Below are 25,854 nucleotides of genomic sequence, written 5' to 3' on the forward strand. Positions count from 1 at the left end.
TCTGGGGAAGGAAATAGGTGATCTATGTAATGCTTGTCAATTCTTTGGGAGCTAAAAGTAAAGAACGCATTTTCCTAGTATTTATTTCTTGCAATTTTTCATATGTTAAAGGGGACCAACTGTTTTTGTGTAATAATTAGGAAACTTCAAACTAATAAACCACCTCAAACAGGGGAATTTTTTCTCTTTTTTGGTTTTGTTTTTTGGTATAACATGTACGGTTTGCTCTTGCATAAGAGGAATACACATTGAATTTTGTAGCCACTCTAATGAAGATTGTTGCTCCTTTTTTTGGTACTGTGTCGAAGATTGAACATGAATGAAAATATTCTAGTCTTTTTCTTTGGACTTTGGACAATCCACAGACAGCATCTAAATTTATCTGTTGGTGAATCTATTCAAATTCTTCAATGAGAGTAGATAGATCTGCCTTTCCACATTCTTTTCAACAACAAAATCAGTGTTCTGCCAAAACCAATATAGACACTCTTGGACTACAAATGCAATGCCATATTATCAAATGATGATCCATGGCTGAAGGCATTCCAATCACTTGAACCCATGACTTAATAACAGAAATCTAGCATTATTTGAAGGAAAAATAATTTAGGAAGAGGACATCTGAATGATGCATGTGCGCCCCTTTCCAAGCTTCACGTAGTTGATGTAATCCGTAAGGCAATGTGCCGAGGTACCAGGAAACACCAGTCCTGTCATCCTTACCAAAATGGAGAGCCATCCCTCTTTAAACTCTGGTTCATATGTAGCCTATTGTTAAACTTCTTATCAGCTCCCAAACAGCAGTCAGATATTTTGGCATCAAGTATCTCAATCCAAAGTAATTGTTGTTTGGCTCATCCTCCAATCTCTTCAAGTATGCATATGTCAAAGAAAAGAAGAAGAAAATTTAGTACTTGAAGAAGATCAAATTTTAAAAAAAGATTATGGTAAATTTTCCTTTTAACAGGTATAGCACGGCTATACTATTTATATATAAAAAATATAAAAAAAGACGCGCCCAGCCCAGCGCCTAGGTGCCAAGTGTCAAAACCGTAAAGCCGGGTGGCTATACTATTTTTTTTTTAAGAAACAACGCGTATAGCCGCACGGCTATACTATTTCTTTAAAAAATTCAAAAAAATAAGTATAGCCGGGCGGCGATACTATATATATATATATATATATAGAGACCCGTCAAATGCGTACAGCTGTGCGGCTATACTATTTTTTTTTAAAAAAATTTAAAGGAGTACCGCCGAGCGGCTATACCATTTTTTAAAATATATATTATATTTGTTCAATAATATGTGAGAATTATGTGTATAATGGTTAATTAATATATATATAATTAATCAAAAGATTGGCCTTGGGACTCTTGGGCTTTGTGATTTAATTAAACCTGATTAGTTAATTAATTAACTAATTATTTGAATTATTTTTAAAATTCAAAATATCATACAATGTTTTTGTCTGATTGAGTTTGTCCTATAAATTCGCAGAGAACATTCATATCATCATTCTTGTATAACCACATAGATAAACACACAAATTTCTCTAGAAACAATTAGGAAAAAACTGAGTAAAGCCGTGCGGCTATACCATTTTTAAAAATATATATTATTTTTATTCAATAATATGTGAGAATTATGTATATAATACGTGAATTTTGTGTGTCTTATTGAATTAAATATGAGAAATATGTGCGTACGTGTATTAATACATTATTAAACGTGAAAGTACTAAAATCTTTATACAGATAATAACTCTGGAAAAATAAAAAATAAAAAAGGGACAATAAATACTCGAGTAATGGCCTAATAGTAATGGATAAGGCTCTTGGGCTATGAAGAACTTTAATTAAGACACCCAAACGATTTCACAAAATACTTAATAAATAGAAATTAATTATTTTGTGGACTTTTTCTTTAATTTTTTTTATATATTAAATAATAATTCAAATATAATTACTAATTAAAGTAAGAGATATTTAGTCATATACCCATTCTTAGCACTAAAACTATAAATAAACTCTACACCATTTAATTTCTATAAACAAACCCAAAAAAAATCCAAAAAATGATAACTGGCCCTATTGAATTTAATTTTGATTATTAAATTACTTTGATGCCCTATTGAGTGTTTTTGGATTTTTTATGAGGTTTTGGGATTGAGATTGTTTTAAGAAATCAATGGCAATTTTGTAATTTAAAAGAAGTTAAAAGTCTTTTTGTTATGTTGTAAATGGGCTTTGGGTGTGTTTCTAAAGTCCATTTCATATAAAGTTTTTTTTTATAATTTGGGCTCCTATATTAGGTATAATAATGAATCTTCCTTAAAGTAATTCAAAAAGGCTAACATATTACTTAATTACATATATTAAATTAAAGAAGTAGGCAAAAAAACAAAAGTAAAGAAACTAATTTTATATTTTAAAAATCTTTTTTTAAAAACTGTCCAGATGAAAGTTCGTCGGCACAGGTCTATGCCGGCGAAATTTCCCGAATTAAATTTTCTTTTTAAACAGTATAGCCGCCTGGCTATACTATTTATATTAAAAAAGGACATTCCCAGCGCCTAGGTGTCACGTGTCAAAACTCTAAAGCCGATCAGCTATACTATTTTTTTTAAACATTAGGAAAAACAAGTATAGCCGCACGGCTACACTATTTCTTAAAAAATTCAAAAAAATAGTATAGCCGGAATATATATATATATATATATATATATATATATAGAGAGAGAGAGAGAGAGAGAGAGAGAGAGAGAGAGAGAGAGAGAGAGAGAGAGAACCCGCCCAGCGCCTATGCGCCACGTGTCAAAAGAGTACAGCTGTGCGGCGATATGTTTTTAAAAAAAATTATAAAAGCGTATAGCCGGGCGGCGATACTATTTTTTAAAACAATTAGGAAAAAACTGAGTATAGCTGTTCGGCTATACCATTTTTTTTTTAATTCAATAATATGTGAGAATTATATGTATAATGTTTAATTAATATATATTTAATTAATCAAAAGATTGGCCTACTTTGTGATTTAAATTAAACCCGATTAGTTAATTAATTAACTAATTATTTGAATTATTTTTAAAATTCAAATATCATATAATGTTTTTGTCTGATTGAGTTTGTCCTGTAAATTCGCAGAGAACATTCATATCGTCATTCTTGTATAGTCGGATAGATAAACACACAAATTTCGCTAGAAACAATTAGGAAAAAACTGAGTAAAGCAGCGCGGCTATACCATTTTAAAAATATATATTATTTTTATTCAATAATATGTGAGAATTATGTGTATAATATGTGAATTTTGTGTGTCTTATTGAAATTTTTGTAAAAAAAATACATGTATTAAACATGAGAAATACGTGCGTAAGTGTATAATACATTATTAAACATGAAAGTGCTAAAATCTTTATACGGATAATAACTCTGGAAAAGTAAAAAAATCGAAAAGTCACAACATATTAGATACTCGAGTAATGGCCTAATAGTAATGGATAGGGCTCTTGAGCTATGGAGAAATTTAATTAAGACACCCAAAAGATTTCACAAAGATGAGAGATAGGGTTAGTGAAACGATGTGTTTCACTTATGCATTTTAACAAGGTTCTCTTATGGGCTTCGGGCCATATACTAAAACATAACCCAATTGTGTTTTTATTTCAACACCCTGCTTTATATCAAAGCATATATATATCATATGACTTACATATATACTTTTTTTTAATATTAATTTTGGTATAAATTTATAATTTATAATACAAAATAATTAATGAAAAAAGAAACGCCTAGGCCCCGATTACTCCTCTAGGGCTAGGCCCCTGCATGCTGCCCACTTACCGACTAGCAATTTTTCGAACATCGTCCGCCCACTTACCGACTAGCGATTTTTCGAACATCGTCCATATTCTGCCAATATATATATATATATATATATATTTACTCTTATGTGCAGCTCAGAAGAATAACCATTTAAAACTGTAGTGGCATAAATCTTTGCATATAACATAAATAGAAGTTTTTATACTTTTAGTGTTTCAACCTCTTTTTCATGCTTGATTAAGAGAGGAAGATAAACTTAGGGTACTTGTTCTTCAAGGCACCTAAAATATATTCATCAATAATCCCTACAGTTTAGGAATGTGAATACACACCTAAATTGTGGGTAAGGACTTATTAGGTCCATTTTTGTTATTAGTGACAAGGAATTTGACTGTAAAAAAGAGCTTCACAATGTACATTACTTGTACACTAAAGCCAGAACTATATTTATCATATGACCAGAAGCCATATTATCATCATCTGCAAGAAAAGCTTCTTAAAAAGAAGACATCTGAACAATGCGCTCCTTTCCCAGCCTCACCAAATCGACGTAATTTGTAGGGCAATGTGCAGAGACACCAGGAGCCACCAGTCCTATAATCCTTAGCAAAATGGAGAACCAACCCTCTCTGTACTCTGATCCATATGTGTAGCCCATTGTTAAACCTCTTATCAGCTCCCAAACAGCATTCAGATATTCTGGTATCAGATATCTTATTCCAAAGTAATTTTTGTTTGGTTCATCCTCCATTCTCTTGAAAGATGCATATGTCAAACAAGAAAACAATAATTCAGTAAAAGAAGAAGATGAAACTTAAAGAAAGTTAGCTAAAGGGTTCATTTCAGGCGTTGAAAGACATCAACCCCACAATGAACATGCATTCCCTCATACCAATATGTCCCCAATGAACCAATTTAAACCAAACAGCAACTTTCTATTGCGCCATTAATCTTAATAAGCATGTTGCATATTGCATGTGTCCGTAGTGACATTTCATATCAACAAGGAAATGCAGGATAGAATGTTGGAAATTTCTTATTATTCGGGCGACTAGTTTACAGAGCATTCAGTGGACAGGATTGAATATGAGGACAATTAATAGTACTAAAATTAAACAAACTGTATAAGCAAAGGCTTGAATACATACTTGTTCATTGAATTGGCTGTCATAGTAAAGGCAGACCCCAAAATGCTTATACAAGAAGGTTTTGTCGTCGCAAGGCAACCTGGGCACAAGATCATTGCAGTAGACAACCCTGAAGTACTTTGGGACCGGAGAATTCAAATGGGCTTCCATGTACCTCCCCAGTTTCCTATTACCTACCCGGGGCTGCCCAAATGTGTACACACCCAGCAACCTTTGCATCAGCTCCATCTCCTCGTGCAACACCAGCACTGATGGGAACAGTATGGCAAGTGCCCCACCGAGGCTATGCCCGGTAACTACGAATTTTGCATTTTTGTGCTCCTCAAGTAAGCTCTTGAGCTTTCTTCTCACAGCATAGTATGCAGACTTCTCCCCCATGTCTGGTGGAACTATCTTCTTGCTATACCGATCACCTCCACCTTGTTTCATGTGAGAATCAATGTTTGAGGATGATGCTTTGGAACCTTCTGAAGATCTTTGGCTAACATCAACACATTTTGCAGGGGTGAATTCTTTCTGCATCTCTATGAGTTGATTGTAGAAGGTTACAGCATTAGTTCTATTCCCCAAGCCTAAGGCTTCTAAGAATCCCATGTGTACTTTCCCCAATTTGGGAACTTCATACCAAGAGTAGTCAAAATCGGTACTCCAATCATCGGCATCAAAAGGTTCTGTTCCCCTGAAGCTGATCAGTATCAAATTTGCATCTTTAGGCTTGTCACAAAGCATGAACACTTGGGTGGACATCTGCTTTTGGAAATCTATCAAGCACCATACAATAAAGGAGAACAAACATCAATTGGACTCAAAAAGTAAGTTCGAAATTTTTGATGACCAAAAGTCATGTTTAAAATGCACTTCTTACCATTCCAGCAATTGTAGAATTTCACAAAATGCATCTGCTTTCATTGTCAAAATTAAACTAATTAGTATTTATAATGATCAACTGAAAGTATATTGAACCCCTTATATGGTTAAAACATAGCCAAAAAACAAAGAGAGAAGAGAACAAGAATAGCTCGCCTTCCAATGGTCAACCACGATATATCTAACGACTTGTGCATTCTCATATGCTAACTTGGCAGCCATCATACAGAGATCCATGAGAGCCCTGTTGTTACCCAGTTCAGCTTTTAGGCTTGTTTCTGCTAAGTTTTCACCCTTGTAGAGGTCTATCCGCCCATCTAAATGTCCAATTGTACTTATGAAAGTCTCTGTGCCCCTCTGCGGCACCACGACTTTTCCTGCTTCCCCAATCACCATTACAGTAAGCAATTACACTAATAGGATTAATTGAGAATTAACAGTTTGTAGTACATTCCTTTTATTAAGAAAAACCCAAAAAGGTCATAAATTTGTAAATTTTGTACACAAGACCCTTTGTCCATAGAATGAAGGCATATACAATACAGGTAGGCACAAATTCTAAACAAAAGATATGTGCAAAGAATTTCCAAAAAGCCTTACTTTTTGTGTTTGCCTATATATGCTTTTGTCCCTTAGTAAACAAGAAATTCCATTCACTATGAAGAGAAAGCAAGCAAGTCAAGAAAACACATTAGTTAGTGAAAATGGTTTCCAATGTTTTCATTCTGTAATTTTAATTCTTGTCATTATGCATCTATGACTTAATCCCCCAAGTAAAAGTTAAATAACAACCCAAAAGAGGCCTAAACACAAACAAATTTACAGGGGCAACATAATGATTTTCTGATACGAGCGATACTGGAGAGGGGGACTCGAACCTAGGACGTCGTCGTCGGGTGCAGTGGCAACAACATAATGATATATACAAATAGAGCATTAAAACTCACAAACATAATATAAAATGAAGAAATTAGCAAATGGGTAGCAATAATAATAATAATAAATGTGATCAGTGTCTGAGTTTACCATGAAGCAGAGTTATGAGCAAGCCAAAGAGGCCTCCATTGAGAGACAAGAGGTTGAGGGTGAAGTCAACAAGGTAGCCAATCCACTCCAGGGGCTTCCCAAAAAGGCCTATGATTTTCCGAGCAATTATGGACACCACTATGACCCATCTGTGATCCCCTGCCACTCTACCCACCACTTCTTCGTCTGAGCCCTCAAGAAACCGAACCCCACTGTCCACCCTTTTCAACACTGAGTACCTAAACAAGTCCCTGAGCCCTCCCTTCTCTGGCCGTACGATCAGGTACCTAAACTTATCATCACCATCATGATCAACTCCAAAATGGCTGTGGTGGTTATCCATTGCAGTTGAATTGGTTTTTATGGAAGAGTCTGAAACTTCGAATGATTTTGAAGTTGGAAGAGAGAAATAATGAATGGGGTATTTATAATTTCATAAAAAAAAAGAAAAAAAAAGAAAAAGATTTTGTTCTGGAAAGGGGAGGAAAGCAAAAATGGGTAAAGGATGTTAAGTGTGCATAGGTAGCTGCAGCAGAGTGCAAGTGTTTTTGGTTTGGCAGCTTTTAATTTGTTTCTACAAGCGTTTGTGTTTGTGGATTTGTTTGTTTTGGTTTGGAGGGTTACGTATAACAGATTTGTCGTTAAACTCGAAATAAGGTCGTATTCGTCGTCATCATTGTGTCTCAAATGTTGTAGATATAAAGAAGAGCTACATGCCCAATAATACAAAGCAGCAGATATACACGCACGCACCCTTTCTTTTCTCTGGGGATTTTATCAAATGACATATTTTGATCATTCTTTAACTATTGTAACCTTCGATTTTAAAAGCTATATAATTTTGCCAATAAGATCTAGCCAATTGAAAAAAAGTTCTTGATTTGTAGTTTAGTGATCTCAAATTCGAATCCTCATGACATAGTGGTAGTGTGTGTGTGAGAAACTCCTCTTCAATAATTTAAACTATTGTTTGTATTGTACTCAACAAAAAAGAAAAAAATTATAAAATTTTGATTTTCAACAATCAACAAACATATCTTTGGTATAAAATGGCCGATTATGTAAACTAGGAAATAAAAACTTACAGGTTATGACACAGCACAAGCAAACAGGTTACAAGTGTAACCTAGAAAAGAATATAAACTTGGAATCCCCCAGAAAGTTAGAGAGAAAATTCTCATTGTTTGTATTTTTTGATAAAAGATGAGTTGAATCCAACCATACACCAGGGCTGTCTAAATACATCATTCTCACCCATTGGATTGCCCTGGGAAGTTATTGAAAGTTTAACCGAAAATAAACGAAAAGTCTATAAATTGATTACAATCTTTAAATGCCCTTTTTTTTTTGGTGAACAAGGGAGGGGTAAGAACCCCTAACAACCAAAGAAACTAAACGACACAAATCATACGAGGTTTAGACAACCCCAGCAGGTCATACACCAACACAGAGCCAAGCCAATCAGGAGCCTCATCAAGCAGATACAAACCCAAATCCAGGTTATGACTCCAACTAGCCAATTTGTCTACAACAATGTTCTTCTTCCTATAAATACTTTTGGAAGCCCAAATGACCTCATAAGCACAAAATCCACCTTATGTCATAGCAAAGCAGGGGGTTGGACTCGTGGCGTCGTTCCCTTTTCAGAAAGGTATTATGCGACTCAATCGGAGCTTAGACGCCCAATCTATAAATTCCTGCTGCATCTTTTTTCCCTTATTCATTCGCTCCAATTTTTCTTCAATCCATTCAGTCATTTGTTCTACATCAGGTTACGGATTTACAGTCTCTCTCTATCACTCTCATCATCTCTAAGGAGATATATAGCCATTATATGGCCATACCCTCCCCACTGTGGCTCTTAAAACGAAAAAAGCTTTACATAGAAAAGCTATCCATATGAAGATGGTCTGTAAGTGCAACTTGTTTTCTTGTTTTTTCTTGTTAATAGTTGTATGGGCTTCTTATTTTTGTTACTTGTTGTCTCTTCTACGTAACATTCTTGTCCCAAAAAAAGAATATTATTTTTTCAAAAAAACGTGATGTTCAGGCATTTGGATTGTGACTTGAAATGTTTTCTTTTACTCAATTCTGATCCATTTGAATCCCATTGGCATCAAAACAAGAACTTGGGTTTTGAATCAGACGGGATTGCCTTGCCATGTACAGATTGGAAAGATTGGGGTCCCTGAGAATGTGTGCAAGTACTGAGAATATAGAGAGGGAAAAAATACAAGTTTTTGGTTTGTTGGTGTTTGGTATATAAATCCTATGCAATTGATTATGTTCCAGAGTCCTTTTGCCTCCGAAGGATAAGACCACAATCATTGGGTTATAATTTCTCTCTTTCACACGCTACATGTGCTGTGTCTGGTGGCGTGGCCTGCAGCATCTATCTTTTGCTGTTTTCTTACCAAACTTCTTATAAAGTTGAATCCAAAGCTCCACTTTTGTTAAAGAAAGAAAGAGATGAAAATTATTGATCTAACCAAATGCGGTACTCACCGGTTCACGTGGTGTTTTTGATTCATGTAATATATAACGTACCGTAACATAGATGAAATGATAAAATTACATTACGTGTTGTAATATAGGTAAGTTAGTGACTCTATGTGACGATATGACAATCACACTAAAAAGTTACTCGTAATCATTGATAACACATGTTTCGATATCATCACATTTTGCATGAATCTAGGTTTAGCCAATCATAACACGCTCACTCAAATTTTAGTGAACAAATTTGATAGAAAATTGAAGCAACCCAAAAAATTTCATACTTCATTCTTCCATTCTATCAACGGGCTTGGAACATACTCAAGCCCAATAAACACCAACCCAAAAAGAAAAGAACACTAAAGTCCAATGAAGCAGGGGAGTTTAGTTGCAGAGGATGCTTCCAAAGGGAGTTGCTGAGTCAACAAAAAACGCCACCGACCGCCGACAAGACTAAGAACAAACAGAGGAGGCCACGTCCTCATGGGTCTCCATCTCTCCATGCAAACGTGGAGGTTTCTGATATTACACGGCACAGAGACAAAAGCGTGGTCTCCAACTATTAGCTAGCTAATTGATAGCTGATGGTGATTAAATATTTAGTTATCAGATGACCCAGCACTTTCAACTTTCAATACAAAAATCAATTTCAAATCACAATTTTTTCCCCTTCTTATTTATTTATTTATTTATTTAAAAATTGTTTATCTTTTTCGTAAGCATTTTGAAATGAATTTGTTGGCAGTTGTATCAGTAGAATTAAATTTGTATGGTATTGCTCTGTCATTCAACAGAAGAAAAGAATTTACACGTGTCCCACCTGTAAACACTTGTCAGCCTATTTCATTCTTTATTCTTGTCCATATTTGTAATAAAATTATGTCTCCAAAATGTTTGCCACGATCATAATTGTGGGATTAATTATAAATCAGGGGCTGGTAGATTATTATTAAGATATTGCAATCTGCAAGCAACCTAAAGAAAACGTCAAATATGTTCAACTTTGAAATTGTAGGAGCCTAATAATATAATTTGGCATAGTGGTATTTAGGTTTCACTTCTTAGATGAGGTTTTTCAGTTCAAATTCCATGTACAAAAATTTTAGGTTTCCAAGTCCCATATCTTAATGATCTTTTATGGATCGCGTCATGCGTGTGTACGGAATTTAAGATCTAGGGCTTGAAGTCTTTTAAATTTAAGTAAATGGAATGAGCATTCCTTACCTCTAATTGGAAATGTGACAAATGTTCATTAGAACCAACAATAACCTTTTGCATTCCCCCTAATTAGAAATGTGACAATGAGCATTCCCTCTCTATACTCGAGTTTGAATTTTCTCTCTGCATATTTGATTAAATTAAAATAGAATATCCATGTTAAAAGGCCTCGGTGATATCAGTACTGGAACCATTCATTATATCTTGTATTTTAGTCAAATTTCCGATATATGACTTATATTCTTTGACAATTTGTATAAAAAATACATGGAAACTAATATTATAAATAAGGTTATTGTTGATTTAACATACGATGTAAGACCCTATAGACTATATGTGCCTTTAATAGAAGAAAGAAAGTCATATTGCAACAAATATATGGAGTTGAATTTGTTTAAAGGGAAACCACATGTTTCTTACATTAACCATCATAAGTCTGTGTTAGGCTGGATCTCGTTCATACGTCCTCTTTATATGCTTATAATAAATTTCATACTTCATTGTCTATGGTTGCCTCACCAAAAACATAGATATTGAAAATCAATTTTGTCATTGACCAAAAAAAATAAATTTCAAATTTGTCCAAAGATGTCACGGTCCATTAGGCAATAGATTATAGGGGGAATAAGAGCGTCTGCTTTGCATCATCCATAATGAGAAGAAAAAAAAAACAAAACAAAGTTTTATCCATAATCATTCCCCTCATTGAAGAATTAAGAAAAGATTCGTTGAGATTTGACTTTGTGTGTTTATTTCACTTTCACCTACCACTGAAATACAATATATTAGTTAAAAAACAAATCTGAATTTTAAATACTAAAGAACATGGTAGACGGCATGATGCTCTTTGCCAAAAAAAAGAAGAAAAAGATAGACGACCTATTATAAATAAATAATATTAGCAAATACAATAAGCAAATGCGAATCAGGTCAGTTGATCAAGATAGTGCGTCGGTGTTTTTAAACTTGAATTCGAATTCTTTGCTCTTAAATTGCAGTAGTTTGAAATATCAAATTGTCAAATAAAAAATAAAATGACAAACTAAATATCCGAACAATTATATGTACTTAATTATTGAATTTTTATACAATGGTTTGATAAACGTTTACCCAAAAAAGGAGGAACTGTATTAAAAATATTAGCAGAGTGTCTTAAATACTTTCCTTATTTTAGTAATGTACTCAAACTCAAAACAACAGCCATGTACGTAGATTCAAAGGACAAGAAAAGAAAAGTGAAGTAAAAGATAGGTGACAGTAAAAACAGAAGCAGGAGCAGCTCTGACGTTGACTACTTCGCACAGTCCAATTCAATACAGTCGAATCCAATATGGCACCATCGCCACTGTTTACTGCCCTGCTTTCGCTGCTGATTGGGTCACTGATTATCTACCAAATCTAATCCAAGACCAAATCTAACTGTTAACTAAAATTGATGCCACTGTCACAGAATGTGAGAGAGAAAAACAGGAAAAAGGAGAAAAAAAAGAAAAGATTTGATTTTTATGTACGAGAATCTCGTGACTTTCATCTCTCTCCATCTAAAAGGTGACATTTTGGTGAAAGTAAATCCATCATGGTGATTTTAATCTTTTTTTTCTTGGTTGCCACCCAGTCATGATGAAATGAAGGCCAGTACTGATGAAAGCGTGTGAAGCTGATGAAAGCTGTGACTTTCTATATTATAGTTAAATCAAATTTGGAAAATAATTAGGGAGAGAGAGAATAATGTGAATATGATATAGCAATGAATTATACATAGAGTTGGGTTGGCCTAGCTACACACAGCTAGTGCATACACACCAACCAAGAGTATTGTGTATTTTCCTCCTCATACCTAAAAAGAAAAGAAAAGATAGAAAATTGCAATAAGACCAAGAAGTAGAGAGAGAAAAAAACAAAAGCTTTTCTTTTCTGTGGCTTTGGATTCTTCTGGCAAATCGTGCCTGCCAGCTTTGTTTGGGCATGGCTACTTAAGAATAAAATATATTACAAATCTGTTTGGGAAAACAAAATCAATTCACCCAAAAAGGGGCAAGCTTTCATTAGCATTTGTGTTCTGTGGGTAAGTTTAGAATAGGCAGAGAGTGAGTGCTGAAAGAGAAGAAAGAGAGAGAGAGAGAGATGTTGGAGACTTGGAGGTGGGTTTTGCTGGTGTTCGGCATCTGCATTTTGGGATGGAGTCCCAGTTCCATCAATGCTGCCACAGATCCAAATGATGGTCAGTGTCTCACCCAACTCTTCTTCTCTCTTTTTCCTTTTTGCTGTTTCTTTGAATTAATACCAGTTTGTTTGTACTCTCATGAGCTAATCTTGGGCACATCCGCATTATTTTTGCTGCTTTATTTTTCTCCATTTGTGTTGAATACTAGACACAGTACATGCATTGTAGATTTGACTTTCTTTAGTATTTTAGAAATGGTCCTTCAACTGCTTATTGGGTTCAGATTTGTGCTTATATTGTTGATTTTGAGTTATTTATTTTTGGTGTGGAGTTCTTTCTGTAAATGAAAGGGCAATATCAGAGGAACTGTTTATATGCAGAGTCTGGTCTGATATTAGTGGTGTTGCTTTACTTTGCCTCACTTAATTTTATTTAAAATAAATAAATTCTGGGATTTTATGTGATTGCTGTTTCGCATTCATGTAATTCGAGCTTCAGAAAAGAGAATGAAATTATTCTCTCTCTTTATCAAAGTGAGAATTAGCTGTCGCTTTATGACTATCATTGCCACTTTGCGTTTTAAAAGCGTTTAATTCCCAGTTTGAGATATGATGAAAAGCAATTGCAATTGCTACTTTTCTAACATTTACAATTTTCACTTTGCGTTTAGATCAGGTAATTGAAAGTACCAAGGGATTTCAAAAGAATGGGATTTGAAAAACATGATTCTAAGTTCCAGGATTTGAAGTGTCGGTTTGGCTAACCTATTCAGCATGGCTGAGATTTAATTCTGGATTCTCTAATTTCCCTGTTTAGATGCATCAATTTGTAAGAAAGGGATTGAAGTATACCATTGGTATTTTAATAAGTTAATCAACTAAAACACAAGGGAGCCTACCATTTGTAAGATTTGTGCTTTCTTTAACTGGAGTATCAGAAATTCACAAAAACGATATTGTTTTTAAGAATGTCTCAGTCTTTTTAATAAGCACAATCATTTGACCAATGTTTTCACTATCATACCATACCACAGAAACAACCATATCAAAGGTTGACATGCCTAAAGACGATGTAGATTCACTTACGAGCAATTGAAATCAAAATAATATCAAAGTTGCTTAGAAGACTAGAAGACTTAAAACAAACCAAGATGATAATTGTTATTACTCAACCAAAAGAAACCAAGAGAACTTCAAGCTTAACAAGCCCTGTACAGAAACAAAGTTTCTGAAAGAAGATATAAGCAGCAACAAAAAGATCCCAGCAAACCTAATTCACCAACAAAAATTTTCAGGATAAATTTCTAACCTTGTGATATGAACTTCATGATAAAAGTATTAGTCTTTTCAAGAGGTAGTTTCTTTAATGCTAGAATTTGTTTTCATTGTCTGTGAACCATTCTATAAGCAATCATCTTCATGTGGATTTGGAACTTCAGTCAGTGACTCAAAGTTTACAATCCATCAGCTTTTGAACATTATTATAACTTGTTTAGGTGTATGAAATAAAAATAATATTTATTCGTAATTTTTTATATGATTTTTTAAGTTTCAGTTTCATTTCATTGGTTAATTTTGAATATTTTGGTAATGTGTTTACTGGTACTTAATATGAACTTCTTTGTTTCTTTTGACATGATTATTAATTTATATCTTGTTAGTGTTCATCCAATTAGTTGAACATTGGTGTCTTAACCTGACATGATCATGGCACCCCTAATTGAAAGCATCTTTTAGATTCTATCAATTAGTTAGCATGCTTGTTCATTCATAGTCCATATCTAGCTTTGCTTGTATTGACTTTTCCTGTGGCATGTTATGTGCACAGTTTCTGCTCTGAAGGCCTTGTATAGTAGCTTAAACTCCCCATCTCAGCTAACCCAGTGGAGTGCAAGTGGTGATGATCCATGCGGCCAGTCTTGGAAAGGTGTTAAGTGCTCGGGCTCACGAATAACGGAAATGTGATTCCCTACTTCCTCATTTGTTTCCCTGGATATTTCCACCTTTGTGCTGATTTCTGATACCTATTCTGTCATTGGTATTTTTATTTTATTTTTAATCAGTGATGTATCAAATCTTCAACTTTCGGGAACATTGTGGTCTTCGTTTCAGAGTTTGACAGCATTAACCAACCTGTAAGATCAATGGTCATATATGTCAAGTTGATCAATTTTTTTTTTTTACTGCATTAGCTTGATCTTGTGATTTGAGTATTTGACAAATTTTGCAGAGACATGAGCCATAATAATCTCCAAGGCAGTATACCTTATTCACTTCCTCCAAACATGACTCGATTGTATGCTTCATAAACACATTAATCTACTGTTTTCTTGTTTATTATTCCACTTCTGATTTTTGTTTTTGATAATATAGACTATTTTTTGGCATGCAGAAACCTTGCTGCTAATAACTTCAATCAAGGCATCCCTTATTCCATCTCTCTGATAACTTCTCTTGAATATCTGTAAGTAAATGATTCTTTGCAATTTCTTGTCACAACTTATACAAAATGTTTAAAGTAAACCAATTTCATTTTCTTTTGGGAACTGCAGGAACATCAGTCACAATCAGCTTCAGAACCAGGTGGATGACATTTTTGGAAAGCTCTCTTACCTATCCACATTGTGAGTTCTCCTTCTATCTTTGTTTTACATAAGGAGTAGCTTGCATTGCTGTCTACGTTGGTGCAAGTGCATAATTTGCAAATCAGCCATTCCCTTCTTCTAAAAGAAACTGTAATGTCATTCGCAGTATACGATATTTTATAATCTGTCAATAACAATCTTTGAATATCTTTATAATGTACGCCTGGGATATCTCTGTATCTAGTTATGTTTTTCTTTGAAATTCTTCAATTGTCAATCACCTTCTTCAATGTGTGTGGTATAATGCTCAGAAATTAAACAAGTCGTTATAATATTTTCAAGTTGGTTTTGCTAAGGGATCAAATGACGATAGTTTCTATTCTTTGCTTCAGGGATCTATCTTTCAATTCTCTGTCAGGTAACCTCCCTGAGAGTTTAAGCTCCCTCTCAAGTATGACCACAATGTAAGTATTGAAAGTTTTATTATTAATTCATTATGGTATAATTATCTAGTTTTTGTCTTGACTCTTCCCTGGAATTTCTCTTCTTTCAGGTATTTGCAGAATAACCAGCTTACAGGGACCATTAATGTCCTTGCCAATCTCCCCCTTGAAAATTTGTGAGATATCCATACAACTTACACGGATATTCATTGCTCCTTCTCCCTCTCTTTCCTCAGTGTCCTGGCCTTCAGCCCATTAAAGCGCTTTTGTTTATGTTTCTTAGGAATATTCAAAATAACCAGTTTACTGGCTGGATTCCAGAGCAGTTGAAAAACATTAATCTGGAGTAAGCATTCTATTATTAGCTACTGTTATTTTAAATCTGGAATGAATCTGTTCATTATATGATTCTAAGAAATCTCACGACAGGAAGGATGGAAACCAATGGAACTCAGGCCCTGCACCCCCACCTCCACCTGGTACACCTCCAGCCAGCAAGAACAACGGAAATCACAAATCTGGCAGCAATGGCTCACCATCAAAAGGTGGTGCAGGTGAAGGTGGAAAGAAATCAGGAATAGGAGGTGGTGGTATAGCAGGAATAGTGATATCTCTTTTGGTAGTCACGGGGGTTGTCGCATTCTTTATCATAAAGAGAAGATCGAGGAGGTTGTCCTCAGACGTGGAGAAGTTTGATAGTCAGCCCTTTGCTCCCCTTGCAAGTGAAGTAAAAGGTACCTACAATTTTTCTACATCTTACATTCAGTTGAGCATTATCAGAAAATTTTCTGCGTCTTACCTATCATTTCTGTTGGGGTTTGCTATGCTGTTGTAACTGGATTTGAATTTCATTATTTTCTGCAAAATACCTGCCGAGTTTATTAGTTCATGTTGCAAATCATTCAAGTGAAAGTAAATGATCGAGATCTATGGTGTTGTAAATAAAACTACTATTAATGCCAAGGAACTTTTCAAACATGCAGTTCTTTTTTTGGTTGATTTTCAAACATGCAGTGTACTGAACACGTTTGTTGGCAAAGCCTGTGCCAATGTTTCGATGTCTGTAGATTCAGTTTATTCACAAACCTTTTTTTAATTGAAATTACAGAAAAAGGACCAAGCCTTAAACTTTTGAAATTAGTGATGCATATAAGCTATAGAAACATTTCAATTATGTTTGTTCAGATCTACAAGTTCTTTGTTGAACCATTTTTTACTTTCCATGGTTGTTTTTGAATGTTTACTGCCATGTCTGTGGCACTCCAATGCAGAAATGAAATCTGTACAAACCCCTGCCACGTTGGACATGAAGACCTTTGATACTCCTGCCACAATAAATCTTAGACCCCCACCAGTGGATCGTCATAAATCATTTGATGAAGAAGATTTCTCAAAGAAGCCCATTGTGGTCAAGAAAACCAGCACAGCTCCTTTAAATGTGACCTCATATTCAATAGCAGACCTGCAGATTGCTACTGGCAGCTTTAACGTTGAAAACCTTCTTGGTGAGGGGTCGTTTGGACGTGTTTATCGCGCTCAATTTGATGATGGGAAGGTACACTTTTTACCTAATTAATCTATTTGCCATGCAATTGAGATTGGAAAAATATAATCTCTTTTGATTCATTGTCAATTTCCCTTTATATCGAGTTCAAAGAGTAGTGCTTTTCCTTCTTTAATATCCTGTCTGTGGCTCTCTCTTTTGCCTTGCCCGCGTGGGCACATGGGTTGTGCTTTCATGCGCACACACACAGTGAATGCTCCAGAGAGTATAAATGCTGCATGCCTATATGGTTGGTTAAGCATTTGTTGAATTTCTTTTTTCTTATTTATCAAATACTCCAATTCCAATTGTTTCTAAAAGACTAAACATAAATGATATTAATTTGTTAATTCTTTTAACAATATTATAGGTTCTTGCTGTGAAGAAAATAGATTCATCTGTCCTTCCTAGTGAGTTGTCAGAAGATTTCACAGAGATTGTTTCGAACATCTCCCAGTTGCATCACCCGAATGTAACGGAGCTGGTGGGTTACTGTTCAGAGCATGGACAGCACCTGCTAGTCTATGAGTTCCATAAAAGTGGTTCGCTGCATGACTTCCTGCATCTATCAGATGACTACAACAAGCCATTGACATGGAACTCTAGGGTCAAGATTGCTTTGGGGACTGCACGGGCACTAGAGTAAGTTGTTAGTGGGTAAATGGTCAAATTGAAAGTTAGACATGAAAGTTGGATATAATTAGATGGTTGCATTTCTTATAAATATAAGCTTGAACTCATTTTTGAAACCTTGATTTCAGGGGGTGTCAAATCTCTATGACCGGTACTTTAAATATTTTTTTGACAAATGAGAATGAAGTGTTTCTGGTACTCACAATGCTTTTTTTTTTAAAGGTACTTGCATGAAGTTTGCTCACCATCAATTATTCACAAAAATATAAAGTCAGCCAACATATTACTGGATGTGGAGCTCAACCCTCATCTTTCAGACACTGGCCTCGCAAGCTTTATCCCCAATGCTGATCAGGTTCAGTTTGAGATCTGTTATACTTCATTTAAAAAATATATATATATAAAGCTTGGCAGAGAATGATAAAACATTCAAAATACCAGAAAATGCCCTTGGTTAATGCAAACATTAAGAATTGAAATTATTAATTAAATGAGGATAATATGGTAAATTCACACTTTTTCATATTTAAAAAAATTAAAATTAAAAGAAAATCAGATAATGGATCCTATTTTTATGGAACACAACTACCCATTATCTTTTTTAATTCTAAAATAAATTTAATTTTTTTTTTAAAAAGCCTCTCGCAGGTGCAAAAGCGTGTGCGGAGAGGCTAGTATATATATATATATATATATATATACAACTTGAACTGGTGATTCCATTATGTGAAATTGTGTCCCAACGGAATAGCTGTATTGGGACATTGTAGATGATTATAAATTGTAATTACCAGGATTTGCAAACACTTGTAAGCAAACTCAGATGCACCAATCAGATGTCAGAGATTCTGAGTAGTAAGATTCTATGTCTAACATTTACATAAAATGGACCTAGCGAAATAAGGCAGTAGCAGACTTGTCAGATCTCCTGTAGGCTTCCATGAGTTTTATTTGTTAGCAAGGAAAAATTCATGTGGAACTCCTTGGTGAAACACCAACTTTATGCCTTAAAATGTGCTGAGACTTCATAGCTTCACTTCATTGAATGAAGTGACGGCCATTGATGATTGTCTGCAGATGGATATTGTTGACCACTTAGCAGAACCCATGTCCATTCTTGTTGAATCAAATGAATTGATCATTGATTTTGTGGGAAAATTCTGATGTTTTAAGTATAACATGAGCAGGCCTTGGAGCACAATGCGGGATCTGGGTACAGTGCACCTGAGGTTGCAATGTCTGGTCAATATAATCTAAAGAGTGATGTCTACGGTTTTGGAGTGGTTATGCTGGAGCTTATTAGTGGACGGAAACCATTTGATAGGTAAGTGTTGACATAAAAATAGTATTAATAATATAATCACTTTTAACGATTGGTGAAGCTAATTGTTGTATGAAAATTCCTTAACAGCTCGAAGCCTAGATCTGAACAATCTCTGGTTCGATGGGCAACACCCCAGCTCCATGATATTGACGCTCTTTCGAAAATGGTAGATCCAGCACTCAAGGGGCTCTATCCAGTTAAATCTCTGTCACGGTTTGCTGATGTGATTGCCCTTTGTGTCCAGGTAATGTATTTTGGAGTTTATACTAAATTGAATAATGTCTAACTCGTTAAGGCATGAATGACAACTGTCAGCTAGCTTCTGTTTAAAATATAAGATATAGGCTTTGGGTTTTGCTTTTTCTGCACTGAAGTGAACATCTGATCCTTAACTACCACATTTTGGTGCAGCCCGAGCCTGAGTTCCGACCTCCTATGTCGGAAGTGGTTGAAGCATTGGTTCGGTTGGTGCAGCGAGCTAACATGAGCAGGAGAACAGTTGGAAATGATCAAGGAGGATCCCAGAGAGGCGACAACGCCAATGGACAGGACGACATGTCTTGAGGAAAGCACAAGGGGACAATGCTGATACACTTGAGGACATGCCGCAAGAAAAGCATACATTTTGAGTTCATATTCACCTTGGCTACACCATATGTTACTGAGCCTACACGCTTGGTAGCATATGTTTGTTAATATTTTACATGGTTGAGGTAGTTCTTTCCTTGTTGAATATTTTGCAAACTTGAACTGGTGCTGCCCAAAACGGTTTGGAGCTTGTTTCAAATGATAAAGTCGTCTTTCATTTTTATTTCTCACAGTATGTATACAATAAAATCAAATCATGCGCCATGCAACATCACTACATCAGTTTGCAGAACAGAAGCATATAGGCCTCTTGAATCTTGATGCACCTGATTTCTCTTGTATCTGTACGATATTGAAGTAAATAAACTAAACTTAAATTCATTTTTCCTTTCCAATCAAATGGTTTGAAGGAAGGAATCATTCCTATCCATCCTCCCTAAATTTGAGAACGTATAAAATGTGATTTTGATTTACAACTAGAGCATTGTATTGTTTTGGTACATTGCAGTTATGCTTGAGAGCTTCAATTGTTGTAAAAGATTGCAATTACTGCTTCCAAGTTGTAGAATTGTTGGTTGCTCAATGACCCATTTGCATTTCTTCAAAAGAAACCTATTTTCACAATCATATCATATTCCTCAACAAAATCATATTAGGTAAACCACAATAAGTAGGTCAAGGTCAAGGTCGCTCTTTTACAGCTTCCTTCCTCGCTTAAAGACTCATGGTTGTCCCCAAAACTCTCCCTCACTAATAAGAGGGTGCAGTTCAATACTTGAAGACAAAACTCGGTTCTTAATCTTCTCTAACACCATGGAATGGACTCAGTGACACCCGCATCTTTCAACTTTGGAGGAGGAATCAAACCTAGGACCTCGGATGTAGAGGTAAATACTCTGAACTACTTAAGTTACAAACCCCTTACTCTCTCAACTTGACAGCCCAAAACTGGTCCTAGCAAATGCTGAGAAGACCCTCTTGCCCAAGCTTGAGTTTTTCGGTTCTGCTGGCATTTCGAAGCTTAGAGAGAACTATCATACCTTCTTGTGATCTCATCACAAGTTTTCTCCAGGGCGAAAAAGTTGCAAGTTTTTTCAAGAGCCCGCAGTTTATATTGGCATCAAAATGGGCATAGAAGACGGAATTTTATAAGCGTGGATGGACTCGAGATGATTTGCTGTTAGCATTGTTTGAATTTTATGATAAGCTTGTCCTAAACTCAAGAGCCGTTTATATGAGAAAATTTATTTTATTTATGGTCGTCAGCACAAAAAGAACAAATAAGATGAGACAACCAAGGCAGGATGAATGAGCACAAGATAGGCTGAGATACTGAGATTGAACCCAAGCAAGGCCGCAAGGCCTGTTTGGTTCATGGAAAAGGAGGTTTGGGGTTAGGAAATCAATTGTTTTCCCATGTTTGGTAAGCCTAGGCGTGAGAAATCGTTGTCTTGCATATGGGAAAGTAGAAGGGAAAGTGAAGCCCTCCTCCCCCCTTGTGTTTGGAAAATGAGCCAACATTAAATACACATTTTTCATGACTATATTGTCTCCATTAACAATTTAGAATTACAATATAGCATTAAATGCATTCTTTTTTGATTATTTGATTTTATATGGGTATAATTGAAAATTTAAACAAACTTTTTTTACATTCCTACACAAACCAAACATATGAAAGGAAATAAAGTGATATTTCTTGATTACTTTCCCAAAATTACCAAACATGGGAAAATAATCTTCATTTCCCATCCCCTAGGAAATGACATGGGAAGTGCTTTCCCCTCAAATCCGTTCCATGAACCAAACGGGGTCCAAGGGTGATCATTCAGGATTCAACTGTAAGGTTTCCTGTCATTGATTTTCATGGCTGATATTAATACCAATCAACCCATGATAATTAGGATAGCTGCATCACATTGAACTAAAATAATTGTAAACTTTCACCCGTCACTAATACTTCGAAAATAAGTGCAAAAGATGAAATTGTCTAGAAATTGGAGTGGCAAGAAAAAACGAGTGTATAAAGCAATCGGATCGGTTTTTCGTTGGAGCAGGTTCAGAACCACCATCATAGAGTGATTTATAAACTGAACAACTAAGTTTAAACACAAGAATACAATTCAAACAACAGATATGAAGTTGTTGGTGGCCTCTGGAAACAGAATAGAACATCTAGGCTCAGTTGTAAACCATATACTTCGGTGTTGCACTGAAGTTGTTGGTGGCCTCTGGAAACAGAATAGAACATCTAGGCTCAGTTGTAAACCATATACTTCGGTGTTGCACTGAACTTCTGGTACCCCTTAATCACTTTGTTCACAGCATCAAGGAAATCCTTCTCTGTTACTGTCTTCCTTCGTGCACGGATGGCGTACATTCCAGCTTCAGTGCAAACGCTTCTTATATCAGCCCCTGAGAAAGAGACGATCATGTCACAAAACAAAATTGAAGTCCAATAATACATTAAGCCAAGTCAAGATAGGAGGCATGTAGCAGGTCCGATCACAAACAGGAGAACCATATATATTGCACATGGAACATACAAAAGGAATGAAGAAGATGCAAATGACCACATCCCCTTAGATTTATGGTAACCAAAATGTCTCATCATATGAAATTAACAATAAGAATAGATAGAACTATGTAATAATGACAATATGTTTGTCAAGCATCCTTACCAGTTGAATTTGGGCAGAGTCGAGCCAGTAGTTCGAACCTAATATCTCTTTCACAGTTCATTGTTCGTGTATGGATCTTAAATATCTGAGTTCTACTCTCCAAATCGGGGAGGCCAAACTCAACCTTACGATCCAATCGTCCTGGACGTAACAGTGCTGGGTCTAGTGTGTCGGGCCTGAAAAAAAGGTCCAATAAAAACCATATTATAAACAGACAGGTGTTAATTAGAAGTAAAAAAGAACTCAAATGAAAATCACTTAAAAAGTACAAAATGAAATACACAAACAGACCTGTTTGTTGCCATTAAAACTTTGATGTTTCCACGAGCATCAAACCCATCAAGTTGATTCACAATTTCAAGCATCGTACGCTGAACCTCATTGTCTCCACCCACACCATCATCAAAGCGAGCTCCTCCTATGGCATCAACTTCATCGAAAAACACAATACAAGCCTTTTTTGAGCGTGCCATCTGCAAAATATAACATAATTAGTCAGAAAATAAAGTAGCATAAATACAGTACTCAAAGTAATTCCAAGTTAATGCAATATGGCTAAACATTCAACTACTTCTCACCTGAAAGAGCTCACGAACCATCCTAGCACCCTCACCGACATATTTCTGAACAAGCTCACTCCCAATAACACGAATGAAGCAAGCATCAGTTCTATTAGCAACAGCCCTAGCTAGAAGTGTTTTACCGGTTCCTGGAGGACCATAACAGAGGACACCCTTTGGAGGATCAATTCCGAGCTTCACAAACTTCTCCGGGTGAAGCATTGGCAGCTCCACAACCTAAGACAGATAATCAAGTACATATGCACACTGTTAAGTTTTTATCCTAAAACCAAACATAACAGATGTTTATACATTGACAAGGAAACACACAAACAGTGGAAAGAAAGATGGTTAAATAAGCTATACGCACTTCTCGCATCTTTTCAATCTGCTCCTTGCATCCACCAACATCATTATATGTTACATCTGGCTTCTCTTCCACTGTCATCATGGTCACACTTGGATCGATCTTTGGAGGCAAAGGAATCTGAATTTGATACTTGTTCCTGTCAACCCTGCAGTGACAAACTAAAGGTTAACCAAACGACAATATAGTAGCAAACAAAAACAAGCCTCCAACATATTCACTACAAACTTGATAAAGATGTGAGCACATGACAAAATACAGCACTAACTCCAATTCTAAGAGAACTAACATAGTCATCAACAACAAATTTAGAATGTTAAAGAACAACATCATAAAATATTGGTGATAAGGCAGGAGCAGAGATGTGAGCATGCGGAAAAGGTGCTGTAATAAATTATTTTCCTATAGTTTTTTTAAAAACCTTCGCTATTGCACAAGTTCTTTAAGCAATTCTTTGGTGTGTCGCTTTACAAATACAATCAAGCATAACCTTACGTGATGCATCCTAAACTAGCTATGTTCATGCCAATAATTGAATAAGATTAACAAATCTGTAAAATTATCATAGTTCAGGAATAGGAGGGCCTACCCCACACGCATGCCTTCTTCTATATCAGTTGGGGAAACCTTGTCACCCAGCCCAACAACAAACTGCAAATTTTCCAGAAATGATACAGGATATGAGGAATGGAGCAGGAGAACCAAAAAATAAAAGACTGAAACATATGGAAAAAAATAAAGAAGAAAAAGGGAGCTGTTTTAGGAAAACAAAAAAGAGAGGCTAGACCTTTGCAATTTGCTTGACATTTATGACGTATTTAGCATCCTCAGAATTGGGATTGATTATCTTCGTACATCTTGCAACCTGGCTCACAAAATCAATCAATGCTTCATTATCAAATTATAACACAAAACAGTGACTGTATGGTTGAGTGCGCAATCAAACCAAACCAAACCTGAAGAGGCTGCTCCTCCTGCATCATTTGCTTGTCAGAAACAAGATCCCACTGGCTGGGTGCAGCTAAGCCAGTATCAGACTCCTTAATACCTGTAAAGCAATCCACTTAAACTTGGCCCATGTACAAAGCTAAGCACATACACTGACCAATTTTTAATTGGGCACAAAATTGAGCAAAGGGGCATGTACATACCACACAAATCATTGACCTTCTTAGCCAAATCCTTTACTTCCTTCTCGGCTTTCTTAATATGTGTTGAATAAGGCCCTAACCCCTGCATATTCCATTAAGTCCTTATTATCATTTTGTACTAATCACAAAAATAATCTGAGAAACATGACGCGACATATGAAATTGGGGATTTGAGATTCAGCGAAAATGAAAGACAGACGAACAGATCGAAAATTGATAGGGGGAAAATAGGGTTTGTGAAAAATTGAGCTAAAAACTCACATAGGTCTTGAGGAGGGCGATGTCGTCCTCGTCGAGGGGTCTAGGGTTCTTCTCGTCCTTGATGTCTTCAGGTTCGGGCGCCATTGGAGACTAGAGAGTAGAGATTGGAGTTTGCACTAGATTTTTTGCTCAAAGTATTTTGGAGAGCTCAATCGAATTTCTTTTTGTTCAAGCTACGCTCCTAACCTTCTCGCAAGTCCCAATCAATACCGCTGCTTTGCGTTTTGCTTCTATAATTTATAGGGAAATTTTGATCACGTGTTGTGCGCGTGCAAGTATTATGTCGGATTAGGCTCGTTTCATTTATATTTTTCATTATTTATATTTTAATATTTTACATAGGTTTCTTGAAAATGAAGTAGTTATATTTTGAAAAAAAAAAAAATCCCAAATAAAGAGTTACTTAATTTAACCATAAACGTATTTTGCTTTGTATATAGAAATATCCACCTGATTTTAATGTTTTTTTTTTAAGTTATTTGATCGGTAAGCTTAAGGATAAATTAGGGGGTATTTTGAAAAAAAGAAAATGAATATTTGGTGTATTCATCAAATTACAGGGTGCACATTTGGAAGTATCATTTTTTCAGATAGGGTAAGGTTGGGACTTGATGGTACTAAATCATATTTTCGGCTTGGAATTGGGTTCTGATCCAGCAGCTGAAAATGGTTTACCTCCATTTGGATGAAGGATTTGAAAATTGTATAGAATTCTTAAATAACGGAATTTAAATCACCATCAGTGAATTTGCAGTTAATGTTGGCTTGCTGTGTAGTGATTTGCAAAACAAAAATAACCAATTGCAAATTGCTCTCTATATGCAGATAATACTATCAGTAAAGATGTAAATTTTCGCAGACTTTTTGTAAACCAATCAGAATCAGAGTCGGAAGCCAAGACAGAAATTCACAGTAGAAGAGGTAAACTTTATAATCTGGTGCATTTTTCCAAGCACCAGTAGAAGAGGTAAACTTCA

General features: G+C 35.5%; 4 protein-coding genes across 4 annotated transcripts in view; 2 read left to right on the forward strand and 2 right to left on the reverse strand.

Annotated features, from left to right (window-relative positions):
* The window catches only part of LOC110761676 (ATPase 10, plasma membrane-type), a 6,792-nt gene extending 6,309 nt beyond the window's left edge, over positions 1-483 (forward strand). Inside the window, exon 22 of the mRNA XM_088250161.1 lies at positions 421-483. Coding sequence (XP_088106287.1) covers positions 421-483 — 63 coding nt within the window. The remainder of the gene's footprint in view (positions 1-420) is intronic.
* A 3,605-nt stretch (positions 484-4,088) lies between these two features.
* On the reverse strand, positions 4,089-7,576 carry LOC110761708 (alpha/beta-Hydrolases superfamily protein). Its single transcript, XM_021964257.2, has 5 exons — positions 6,865-7,576; positions 5,995-6,215; positions 5,837-5,870; positions 4,972-5,732; positions 4,089-4,577 (listed from the first exon to the last, which is right to left on the reverse strand). Exons 1-5 carry the CDS (start codon positions 7,205-7,207, stop codon positions 4,320-4,322), a joined length of 1,617 nt encoding a protein of 538 aa, XP_021819949.1. The 5' UTR covers positions 7,208-7,576; the 3' UTR covers positions 4,089-4,319.
* Positions 7,577-12,305: 4,729 nt separating this feature from the next.
* LOC110761644 (protein STRUBBELIG-RECEPTOR FAMILY 6) lies at positions 12,306-20,087 on the forward strand. Its single transcript, XM_021964179.2, has 16 exons — positions 12,306-12,799; positions 14,570-14,702; positions 14,805-14,876; positions 14,972-15,037; positions 15,134-15,205; positions 15,294-15,365; positions 15,719-15,790; positions 15,880-15,945; positions 16,053-16,115; positions 16,199-16,503; positions 17,041-17,324; positions 17,683-17,954; positions 18,168-18,300; positions 19,133-19,269; positions 19,357-19,513; positions 19,681-20,087. Exons 1-16 carry the CDS (start codon positions 12,703-12,705, stop codon positions 19,831-19,833), a joined length of 2,154 nt encoding a protein of 717 aa, XP_021819871.1. The 5' UTR covers positions 12,306-12,702; the 3' UTR covers positions 19,834-20,087.
* Positions 20,088-21,860: 1,773 nt separating this feature from the next.
* Positions 21,861-25,090, reverse strand: LOC110761666 (26S proteasome regulatory subunit 7). Its single transcript, XM_021964207.2, has 10 exons — positions 24,878-25,090; positions 24,617-24,698; positions 24,422-24,513; positions 24,253-24,330; positions 24,055-24,116; positions 23,469-23,613; positions 23,117-23,335; positions 22,830-23,011; positions 22,539-22,714; positions 21,861-22,272 (listed from the first exon to the last, which is right to left on the reverse strand). The coding sequence occupies exons 1-10, from the start codon at positions 24,959-24,961 to the stop codon at positions 22,115-22,117; spliced, it is 1,278 nt and encodes a 425-aa protein (XP_021819899.1). The 5' UTR covers positions 24,962-25,090; the 3' UTR covers positions 21,861-22,114.
* Positions 25,091-25,854: the final 764 nt, after the last annotated feature.

The sequence above is a fragment of the Prunus avium genome, chromosome 3 (genome assembly GCF_965620075.1).
Source record: "Prunus avium chromosome 3, drPruAviu1.hap1.1, whole genome shotgun sequence".
Taxonomy (NCBI): domain Eukaryota; kingdom Viridiplantae; phylum Streptophyta; class Magnoliopsida; order Rosales; family Rosaceae; genus Prunus; species Prunus avium.

Excerpts from the sequence above, each read along its gene's own strand:
- LOC110761644 (XM_021964179.2), top strand. The coding sequence starts at position 12,703 with ATGTTGGAGACTTGGAGGTGGGTTTTGCTGGTGTTCGGCATCTGCATT. Across the intron at positions 15,366-15,718 it reads CTCTCTTACCTATCCACATT|GGATCTATCTTTCAATTCTC; the intron begins GTGAGTTCTCCT and ends TCTTTGCTTCAG. Across the intron at positions 18,301-19,132 it reads TTATCCCCAATGCTGATCAG|GCCTTGGAGCACAATGCGGG; the intron begins GTTCAGTTTGAG and ends TAACATGAGCAG.
- LOC110761708 (XM_021964257.2), bottom strand. The coding sequence starts at position 7,207 with ATGGATAACCACCACAGCCATTTTGGAGTTGATCATGATGGTGATGAT. Across the intron at positions 5,733-5,836 it reads ATTCTACAATTGCTGGAATG|ATTTCCAAAAGCAGATGTCC; the intron begins GTAAGAAGTGCA and ends GGTGCTTGATAG. Across the intron at positions 4,578-4,971 it reads ACAGCCAATTCAATGAACAA|AGAATGGAGGATGAACCAAA; the intron begins GTATGTATTCAA and ends GCATCTTTCAAG.
- LOC110761666 (XM_021964207.2), bottom strand. The coding sequence starts at position 24,961 with ATGGCGCCCGAACCTGAAGACATCAAGGACGAGAAGAACCCTAGACCC. Across the intron at positions 24,117-24,252 it reads ATGTCAAGCAAATTGCAAAG|TTTGTTGTTGGGCTGGGTGA; the intron begins GTCTAGCCTCTC and ends GAAAATTTGCAG. Across the intron at positions 23,614-24,054 it reads GAAGAAGGCATGCGTGTGGG|GGTTGACAGGAACAAGTATC; the intron begins GTAGGCCCTCCT and ends TTGTCACTGCAG.